Below are 11,027 nucleotides of genomic sequence, written 5' to 3'. Positions count from 1 at the left end.
TATTTGTTATCTTTTATTGAACTAAAATTGTCGATTTAAATTTTAAAGTTTACTACTAGAGAAAAAAAACGACCAGCTCAGAGGCATTGTTTGTAAAGTCTGTCATTTACGCGGGCATAATCAAAACTTCTTTTTACTAGTTTGATATAAGTTTGTTAAATCATATCAATCATAATTAAGATTTTTTTGATAGAAATAAAACAATAAAAGTGTTAAAACATGGAGCGTTTATTTCATTCATAAATAAAATTGTATACATTGCTATTTTCAGATATCATTCCCTTATGATAGGAGCCCGTTGACGGTGAAAGAAGGCAGATGTCCAATTCTTCTTCTGAAATCGTCGACGGTACAGCAGAAGCTGTAGCCAAGGTCGATGCGGTCTGGTTGCCAGCGGAGCCAGCTGAAAGCGGAGTTGTTGCGGCAACGGTCCGTGCAGAACTGTAAAGCGCGCGCCTCAGCCGCCGTGTAGTGGGGATTGTTGATACTTATGAATGCTGTTCCAATGCGTCTGACTGGGTCGTATGCAACCTAGAAGAAAAGTGATATTGAATAAAAGGAGATGCCAATGGAGAAATGTAGAGCAAGTCTTCAGGGAATGTCTTAATACTGGCTCTTAATGCGAAATAACTACGTAATTTGTTTAATAACTATTTTATTATAGTCTCTAATGTTATCTGAAACATTATAACTACCTTGTACATGTACAGAGGAACTGGCAATCTTCGGTTGTTGTTGGTATTATCAAGGAAGATGTCCACAAACTGTCCATTCGCGTTACGCAGTTGAGTTACTCCGAAAGCGCCGGTGTAAATAATGCAGTTGTAGCCAGCTGCGCCGATACGGGCTCTGAGATTCTGTAATAAAAATTGTTATTTATACGACATTATTTTATTTATATTAATTTTAAGACCTTTAGAGGGAAGGAATTTTTCGTATTACTCGTTACATTTATAACATGTTTGATGTTGGTTTTTTACAGCTTGGCAAAAAGAGAAACGTAATAAAAAATAGGGTTAGGTACATCAAATGCATTAAAAATAATATAATAATAGTCTAAACCTTTTTTATGTTAAGGCATAATTTTGTCTGACTTACTTGTTCAAGTGAGTTCCAGTTACCAGCATTGAATGGCTGCCACTGTGGAATAGCGTTGATGAAGTAGAATGTGGCTCTCTGACCGGTCGCGAACACTTGGTCGCTTTTAGCAATAAGATGTCCTCGAGCTAAGAACTGGTGGGATGTAACGTACTGGTCTGCCAATCTATCACCAACTACCCTCGCGATCGCTTGCTTTTGTTGTACTTGGGTGTACAAATTGTTGATAGCTACTCCAGGGAAGAAACTACCGGCTGAAATAAAAATAATTGCAGGTATACTAATTATAATGAAGTTTATATTTTTAATTTCACAGATTTGATTTAATATCTTACCTAACCAACTTGGTCTGTCAACACCGGTTTGATGAACTGCATATGTTGGATTTTGGTCATACCATACGTATAAGACTTCCAAACGGGTTTTGTCAAAGCATGATCGGTACAGCGTGTGGAAGACATTGTTGACTACGAAACCGACGCTAAAAACAAACAATTATTATTTGTTGACAAAATCTTGCCACAATAATAATAAGTAATAGCGTAACAACTTTGTCACGAATTGGGTTAGCTCACACCCCCACAGAAGATAGGCGTGAAATAGTAGCACACGAATGTTGTTCTGTTTCATACAATGAGTGTGGAAGCCGGAGGACCTTATACTTTTCCCTGCTCATCTCAAACCTCATTCTATTGCTTTAATCACATCGTCAAACCTATCTTTATCTCCTTTGAGTCTATTCCTATCTCCGTCGAGAACAAAAACAAACCTACCGAATAACTACGTTGTTGTTGAAGCATCGCTCGTTCGTTTCTTGCGCTTGATGGTAAGAATGCGAATTGCAGGTGAGACGACCAAACTCGCGGTTACCATTCAACCATCCGGATCCAGAAACAAGGTTGTTATTGACACATTGTGCAGTCTGAAACGGAAATGTTGTAATTTTCGAAAGATACTAAATTACTATTACTTTTATTCAGAGCCTTTAAATTCTTATTATTTATAAATTATTTCACAATTAGAGAGAAAATTCGTAATAAAACTCACAGCTGTGTGGACACTAGCTTGGATGTTGGGATGTAGGATGGTTCGTCCAGAACCAGTACAAGAGACAATCACTCGCTCTCCTGAGCTAAGGGTCACTGCGCCGGAGTTTCCATTTGGGAAGAGATATGAGTTTGTGTTTTGTCTGATGAAAACTGGCTGAGGTTGACCAAAATCACCGTTGACACGTAAAGAGCAAGCTGGATAAAAAAAAATGTTTCATTTTTTTATAATGGCGTGATGAATTTGGACTCTATAAATTCTAATTAAGTAGGGTAATAATATATTATATTCGTAGAAAAAATAATATTTTTCAGTATGATCAAGTTAAAATTAAAAATATAAAATAGAGAGGAATTATAATAATCCTGAGAATTAATTTTGTTTGAGAAAATTACCATTTCGAGGAACACCAGCAGTGCTATTGACCCACGATTCTTGTTCGACTGCAAGCCATTTATCTAAATAGTCGTCAAATTCGTCTTCATTCAGATATAAGGCTAGGTCTGCAGGATCTGGTAGGTTGTGAGCGGGTAGTGAGGAGATCACTGCGACCACAGCGGCTAAAATCACTACCCGGAACATTTTGAAAATGTTACCTTTGTGAGATTATGAAATAATCTTATGCGTTTCGATACTTACTTTACATTTATATGTCTGCCATATCGTGTTCTTGTGCTTGTCCACAAGAATTTTGCGATAACGGTAAAATTTAATTTGATAGATTTCGCTTTTATCTGGAGCATGTACCTAAACATAGAATTATTAATCGTAAGCATGATAGTGGGTGTTGATTAATAACCCATTATTGATTTTAATTAAATAAAAAAAATAAAAATAAGAACTTTTGTATTTTATTTAAAAATAATTCAACTTAGTTAAAAATAATTCAGCTTATATTATTCACTTTCTGTCTCTGATAAAACATAATATCAATTAATCGGAATAGATAATAACATTGAAGGAAGCTCTTCTTTATCAGATATAGAACTATCTTATAATTAGCAGTGTGAAAAAGAATATATATACAATAATGAATATCCTAATATTAATGTTATTACATTCTAAAATTTTCAGTTAGTTACTACGCGTGTATTTGGTGAATATTAATTATACCGACTACAGTAAGTTATTTCATAAAATAATAATCACCAAAAATATTATTTAATAATATTTAAGTATTTGTGAGGCCTGCATCCTAATAATTCCTTACTTTTCCCATTACAAACTTTCTTTACCATAGTCAAATCTGTATGTCTTTCATTTCATAAAGCTGGTAAATGACAATGTATTTGTAGCTATACCTACATCTCTGCAAGTTTTAGGTAAGGTGTTAATGGTCCAAGATCAGGCGTCCAGCTCAGTTGCCTGCTTTTAGGTAAAAAAATATATATAAAAAATGTGTACGTTTTAATATCCGTTAAATCTGTATTGTATTTATCTACATTATTATTTTGTACAATTAATACTTTCAGTAAGCTTAAAAGCTCTCAATACATAATATTTGAAGTTTGGGGTTTCTCTACCATACATAATAGTTAATACACCATATATTATACTCTAGGCATATTAATAAATAATTTACCAGTGGGTTATATGAAGAAACCAATTCGAAAAGTAGCTGTAATCTTCTTCGAAAAAAGCTGTTATATATATTAAGATTTTGACGATTCAGAGGCGCTTCAATAAACAGTGAACGAATAAATGTTTGAGGATGAGGTTACGAGTAGGTATGCTCTACGATTTTTTAAAAGTGTCTTTATATAACGGAAGTGAATAAAGTCATGCTTTGTAATTATTTTAGAAACGTTAAAGGGAATTAACACTCAAAAGGTAATTCTAATAATGAAAAATGTTTGTTCATCCTAAAATTAAATTCGCTTTGATGGCTCGCCCGTGACTAAGCAGTCATGTTAATACCGTTTCAAGCAAGTGTATTATCAGTGGGTAATTACTGATTTAGCAATATTCATTACCTTTAATTCGATAAGATTTAAGCAAGCAAATTTAATCTCCTTAATTATTTTTCTAATCAATTAACACGTTAATCGTGAGGAGGGCGTGGGCGTTGCATGAAGATAATCTATGGCTGGTCACATACAAAGGATTATGTCAAAATATAACAAATGATTTATTTTTATTTTACATTAATAATATATATTTACTTATGTTATATTTTGCACAATACTATCCTTATGACCCTTTAAATTACAGGATCTACCTAGTCGACAAACAACACCAATTTTCATCGATTATGAGGATCATCCGATCAATATGGCTTTTAATCATGTTTAACAATCCTATGTTTTGAGGTATTAGAAAACAACGTTAGTTGTTAGGTATTACAAGATTCACATACTAACGACATTTAGTTGCAGTATCGCACCTAGCAGTATTAAAAGTGGTTCAAATTAGGATTTGGACGAGCCGACGAGATCTAAACAAAAACATCACAGAAAATAATAGCACCAAATTTAATTGTACATAATATAGGTAACGCCATCGTCCATACAAAAATACCCAAACCCCTTTAGATTTCGTGACGTAATTATTTAGTGACGTCGAAGCTTCCATCTTTTATCAACAATAATTATATCTCGACTCTGGGTTGGAATGATAAGTTTTCAACGTTGGTCTGCTAAATGTCCTATTATTATGAGCACCTGTGTAACCATTTATCCTTTAGAAACTGGATTAATTTTGAAAATTTCCTGGTAAACTGTAAACTTGGGCTTATTGGAATGCAAATTCATAAAGTCGTTATAATTTAATTACTCTTAAAACTTAAAGTTTTGGTATCCATCAGGTTTATAACTTGGTATTACATCAAACATCTTTGAATATAACTTAGGAAACGTCTGTCTGTGTAGAGCTAACTTTTGCAACTTCTGTTTATTAAGTTGTTTACATACTTAGTTAAAACTGACAACCATAACATATTTAGGTTAAACTTAGGGTTAAAGGTATAAATTATTTATATTGTTATTATCTTTTTATTACTACGCTTATATTAGCTTCACCTGTATGTTTGTATGTAACCGACTCTTTTAGAGTCTATTTTGACCCACTTTCAACGTACAGATTTAATTCAAACTTTGTACACCATTTGTACATTCATCAAGGATCGGTGACATTTAAATGATTATTACATCCTATAAAAACTTGTTTTTTTTTTCTTAAAATATATATTTATTCTTCTACAATATTTACCTACGTTTATTAACATGTATGAGATATGAGATAAGGTTCAGAGCATATGGATTTACATCAATCAATTTATATAAATATGAATAATTAACACAGGTAGGTTCCTTTCATTTAGGTATTTACAGTTAATGCCCCCTAAATTGAATATACTAATGAAAATTATGTTAAAAATACGCTATATATACCTAATACGTATACTGTTTGTCTAGCTATTTTCACTTCGGAGTGATCAAGTATTTTATGACTCTGTGAATGATGTGCCAATATGTCGTACAAGAAAGAGGTAATCATGGTGTGTGATAAAATTTTACGAGGGCCAGATTTAATATCAACTTTGGCACATCAAGTAGTATATCGCAAAAGATCGTAAATACGTATTATATTAATTTATATAGCACATCCCATACTTTGAATACATGAAATTAATATCATAAAGATAATTAGATCTTTCGTATTTCATAGGATACGATTCTCAATGGAAGGATTGGAACTATTCTTAGCATTATATTGATTAAAAAGTAGGATCAATAGATGTTTCACCCTACAACTTCGTGTGCAGGTCGCAGGAGCCCTTTGGGAGTCATTTCAAATGAATGGCACGCACACCAAGAGCGCAAGTACTATTCTTCAACAATGAAAGAGCTTTTCTGTTTCGTGTTCCTAACTTTCTATTTGAGTTCAGGGCTCGTATACAATCCAGAGTTGATAATATTATAACATATCAATTATTTATTAAATATTCTAGAGATAATATAACTGAACAGTAAAATTTACACATAGGAAGTTACCTAGTGTTACCAGGAAATAGGGTAAAAAGAAACACATTTTTTATCGATAAACTTTTATTTGTAGTAGTGTACATGACGTCATATAATTTTCTTTAAAATAGCAACTTCAAGTAGTGCAAAAATATTATGAATTACAAAATTCAGTAAGTGCATAATATTTTAAACTATTAAAGGTATTATGAATATCTTTTTCAAGTGTTCATTAATTTATATTATTATATTTTAATTTAAAAATACCTAGTTATATGTGAATAAATGTGGTGCATTTAAATTCAAAAAGAAAACCAGACTAGCATCTATCAATTTAATTAATTTATTGCATAGAAATATATTAATATGTGCAAATGGAACAAAAATAAATAACTACACTTAGCTCTTTATTATACCAAGAATTTAATTGATAATACTCAGCTTAATTTCTTATTCCGTTAATATCTGAAGAATTAAAACTAAAGGAAACAAAGAGATAAAATGTATCATCTCCAACGTTAACAAAGTGGAAATCTAATTATGTATTATCTTGGAATATTTATTATAAGTACGTTTAATTGTACTAAACATAATATTTGTCGCACTTTGAAGTTACGTTTCTTGATTGTACATATTTGTATTTTATAATTCTACGTAGACAGTAGGTACACAAAAAAATAATGAAAATAATAATTAATGGTCCATTCTGTTTCATGATGTCAAATGTTTCTTTGCAAATTATTAACTTGTAATTATGGGCAAGCCGAAGACACTCCCATCCTTCGTTATCAGAAAAATTGGAGAAATAAAACAAATTGTAGGATTTAAACGTTTAAGTCAGTGTACTTATCAGTGCTCGTATTATCTATGAATTACAATGCAATCACAATGCGAGTGATATTTACTACAGTTAAGATAGAAATTGGTCGTGAAATTACTAGTAAGTAGTCTAATTCGATAGAGATTTATAATTTAATCGATAAATAAATGAAGGCCTCCACAATATATAAATGTAATATTTACATATATACTACAATAAGATACAGTAGGTAATACATAGATCTAGTCTAGATAAAGGCTAAAATATTTTTGCTATTAAATAACAATATTTAAAGCACTTAGAGAATACACAGAAGAGTGTAACTTATATGCCTAAGTCTTAAAGATTTAACTTTAACACTTTTTATTTAATAGAAGAAATAAGGAGAAGAGATAAGGAAGAGAAAGAAGACAATAAAACTTCATGAGAATGTAGATAACCACTGCAGATAATTTACACTGATTGTAGACCATTGTTTTACAAATCAATAAATAACGATATAATATAATTATTAACTTGAAGTATTTCGATAGCATCTTATCAAATCTATCTACGTACAACACAACAGATAACACGAAAACTTTGCACACAAATCGAGCCTACAATAAAAATGAACTTACTTTTTACATTATGTTCAAAAATCTCACAGCTTTGTCTTTCATTGTTCGCTTTTCAGCGAGTAAATTAAGAAATACGAATAAATTCGTTAATACAATAAGACTATAGAGTAACATCTATCTATACATAGAGGTATTTCATAACAGTCATTCAATAATTTCAACTACACACAAATCACAATGTTCTCAATACGGGTCTGCTGGGATGCTATGCTAAACAATGCTTTCTAATATTCCAAATAACGATTGGAGAATGTAAGGAAATTCCATGATTGTGATTATAACCGAAAGATTGAATTTTAAAATATATTGTCAATTTTGTAAGAGTAGGAAGTTCTTTTATAGGCCGTAGATCATAAGCTGGTAATGATAATGTAGGTTTTTTAACATTTTTTTCTTGCAAACTATGGATCCAAATATTTTTCTTACTTTTGGTCTATGTAGGTATAATTATTTTATGTATTGCTGAGTACAAGTGCAACAAATAGTTATGCTTCTAATAATATAGAACTAACACTCCATTAGGTGTGTGAGCTATTTGGACTAATTTTAAAGATTCCTAGTTACCTTACAATTATTTTTATTTATTGCATGTTGAAGTTGCAAAGATATATATAATATAATATGAAATCATATATTTTTACAACTACATGAACTAATTAAGTGAGAAGTTTGAGATCATAATAACGAATCTTTACAACGAAATTAATTGGTTACAATAAATTATTGCTAATGTTTCAAAATAGCTATGCCGCAGTGCAAAGGCCTTTATTAATAAATATTTAACACATTACTTCGACAACTCCGTATTCAACTGTCTAGGCCTACATAAATTAAATAAATAAATAACTAACATCAAACTAGTACAATTCCTTATATTATTTTGATTGCTTCAATCCCTCTTAACAAACATTGTAACACAACCAAACTTTACAATATTATGTGAACAAAAGATTAAATCATATTATACTGGACATATTTTAAAGAGCATTCAGACATATATTATACTCGCACACGATAATAATATTATTAACCGATCATAGCTTAACGCCAGGAAAGGTTTCTAAATTATATACTAGAATAAATAATTAATTGAAGTGAGGAGTTCTAGTAAATAAATGATTTACTACTGCATTGCAATTTCATTACAAATATACTTTAGTTAAAGAGTTAATATTAAAAATTCTGAAGTTTTTACAATAAAAGTTAATAAATATTCGATTTCTTAATTAATTCTATATAATCGTAAATCTTAAGTATCGTAATATAATTATATGAATTTAGTTTTTCGATTATAATATGTAGTTAGGAAAGTACAGGTGTGTATTATAGATATAAAAATAAATCGTATAAAAGGTATTCCCGTAGTAGGGATTCAAGCTAAAGCTTTAAGATTTGTTTTGTTAATAACACGGCGAAGTTTCATTAATTCCATTAACCACTGTCAGAAAATAGGAAGGAACAGAAGGTAGATAGATATATTTTTTTGAAGGTAGTAAGTACCTACTCGTAGCGTCATTTAGTTTAAATAAAAATTTTAGTTATTTTTTTATTAATTAAACAACGTCAATTGTTGGGTATGTCCGTTAGAAAAGGAATATTCAAGTCAGTAATAAATAATCGTAGTCAAGTAATTCGTTGATTTAAATAGTGATAAGTAAGTAAGTAAAGATAGTTATTTTAAATTTTTATAATAATAACCAAACAAAGATATTATTTAAAATGGAATTAAATGATAAATTCGCCTCTGTACTTACACGCATTGAGAAAAAGACATGCTCTTTGAGTTTCCGAGGATATGTGACAACGAGATAATATAATATCATTATTAGATTTATAAGCTCAATGATAGTCTTTTATTCGTAAAAGTAGAAGTTATTAAATAAATCTACAATATATTTTACAATATAATTTTATATTATCTATTTAAGTAGTAAATAATGGAATTTCGGAAAGCAAGTAATAACAATATCATTTTGGTAATTGAATTAAATTTATCTTACTTTTTAATTTAATTGAATTTTTAGTATCATAAGTGATGTAAGTAAGTCTGAGGGATTTTCTAAACTGTTGTTTCCAAATCTTCGGACACTATCTGGAAATGCTCTTGACCTGTAAACAAATACAATGGTATGAGAAATCTGTGGTACAAATCGCCCCAAACTTCTAGCCCTTTTATACGACATACCTCTTTACCATAATGCCATAGATCTATTTAGTTTATTTGGTGCATATTCATTAAAAACTATAAATCATTCAAAATTATAAAGATAGATACTTAGATATTCATTATACATATTCTTTTACATTTTAGAACACCATGTCGAGAGATGAGGTCATTAAAATAGTTTTATGATTAGGTTTTTGCAAAGGTATGATGATGTGCTAAGTTCACTGACCATGATATATATATAGTAATAAGATTTCTTACTTTCTAAGTACGCGGCAAGATCGTGGTCATCTGCGCGTAAAGCGAGATGTCTCGGGGTCAGGCCAGCATGGTCCTGCCGCAACAGCGACGCTCCTCCAGCCACTAACATGCAGCAGATCGCTCGCCGCTTATACGTAGCCGCTTTGTGTAAGGCTGTTTGCCCCTTTTCATTGTCACTCATATTCAAAATAGCCGAGGGAGCGCTCGCTATTAAATATTTCACGATCTCCTTATTTCCGTAGCGCGCGGCTATGTGCAAAGCGGTCTGGCCAGTAGCGTCTATCGAGAGCAGGGAATAGCCCGCCGTATGCAGATCCCTAAGCTATACATAAAAAACAGAATATTACACATAACACACGCCATAAAATATGCTAGATGCTATTAAAATATTATTATACAAACCATTTTCAAGTCGCCGACTTTCGCCGCTTTGAGAAGTGATTCAGATGTTTTTTCCAATAAATTTCTGGAACAATATTTGTGTTTTATTTTTTGTTTGCTGTTTGTTGTGATCCACTCAAGAGACGAATTTCACAGAAGGAATTCTCCAACTTCTATCTCCCAATACTAATATTGTACTAGCTGTTTAACTACTGCTCTGGCTCTGTAGCAACTAATCTAAAAATTACGAAGAAATTAGTTTAGCACGATTGCTATTATAATATGTAGGTATTGTATTTATTAAAACCTTAATTAAAACATATCTATCACCTATGACCTACATATCTAGTACTGCCGTATGTTTTACATGCTTATATTAATTTACATATTGTATATGTAATGTTAAATGTGTTTTAATCACAATCAGAAACTAGCCATTCGCTGTATATAAAATCCATACCATACAACATGAAACTTCTATAAAATGAAAAAATTCGTAATAAATTTGAAAAGAAAAATAGTAAATAAATACAATATAAAGCTCTAGATTTATAGTCTATGGTAAATAATTGTGAATATTAAAAATACCTACAAAAAATTAAATAATACTCTAATAGTTATAGTTTTTAATTTTTATAGACCCAGCCGTACAAATCTACTTTCTATATAAC

General features: G+C 30.9%; 2 protein-coding genes across 5 annotated transcripts in view; both read right to left on the bottom strand.

Moving 5' to 3' along the window:
- Positions 1–242: 242 nt before the first annotated feature.
- LOC149482214 (salivary endonuclease-like) lies at positions 243–2,727 on the bottom strand. The gene is made up of 7 exons (XM_089704467.1): positions 2,541–2,727; positions 2,146–2,342; positions 1,872–2,020; positions 1,434–1,579; positions 1,099–1,352; positions 696–857; positions 243–531 (listed from the first exon to the last, which is right to left on the bottom strand). The coding sequence occupies exons 1-7, from the start codon at positions 2,725–2,727 to the stop codon at positions 283–285; spliced, it is 1,344 nt and encodes a 447-aa protein (XP_089560593.1). The 3' UTR covers positions 243–282.
- A 4,106-nt stretch (positions 2,728–6,833) lies between these two features.
- Positions 6,834–11,027, bottom strand: part of rdgA (retinal degeneration A) — an 86,360-nt gene continuing 82,166 nt past the window's right edge. For 2 of the 4 annotated variants that reach the window (XM_089704510.1, XM_089704511.1), the window contains 3 exons: positions 10,378–10,441; positions 9,976–10,297; positions 6,834–9,656 (listed from right to left, as the gene is read on the bottom strand). In XM_089704510.1, coding sequence (XP_089560636.1) covers positions 9,607–9,656; positions 9,976–10,297; positions 10,378–10,441 — 436 coding nt within the window. In that variant the 3' untranslated portion in view covers positions 6,834–9,606. Of the gene's footprint in view, positions 9,657–9,975; positions 10,298–10,377; positions 10,594–11,027 lie in introns of those variants that run through there. The other 2 variants (XR_016316760.1, XR_016316759.1) reach the window with 2 other exon arrangements.

Source organism: Colias philodice, chromosome 15, assembly GCF_061535455.1.
Source record: "Colias philodice isolate Cphi_HAF_F1 chromosome 15, ilColPhil1 Martin Lab GWU primary, whole genome shotgun sequence".
Classification (NCBI taxonomy): domain Eukaryota; kingdom Metazoa; phylum Arthropoda; class Insecta; order Lepidoptera; family Pieridae; genus Colias; species Colias philodice.
Note: the sequence above shows the minus strand (reverse complement) of the source record. Positions and strands in the feature narration are given on the sequence as shown.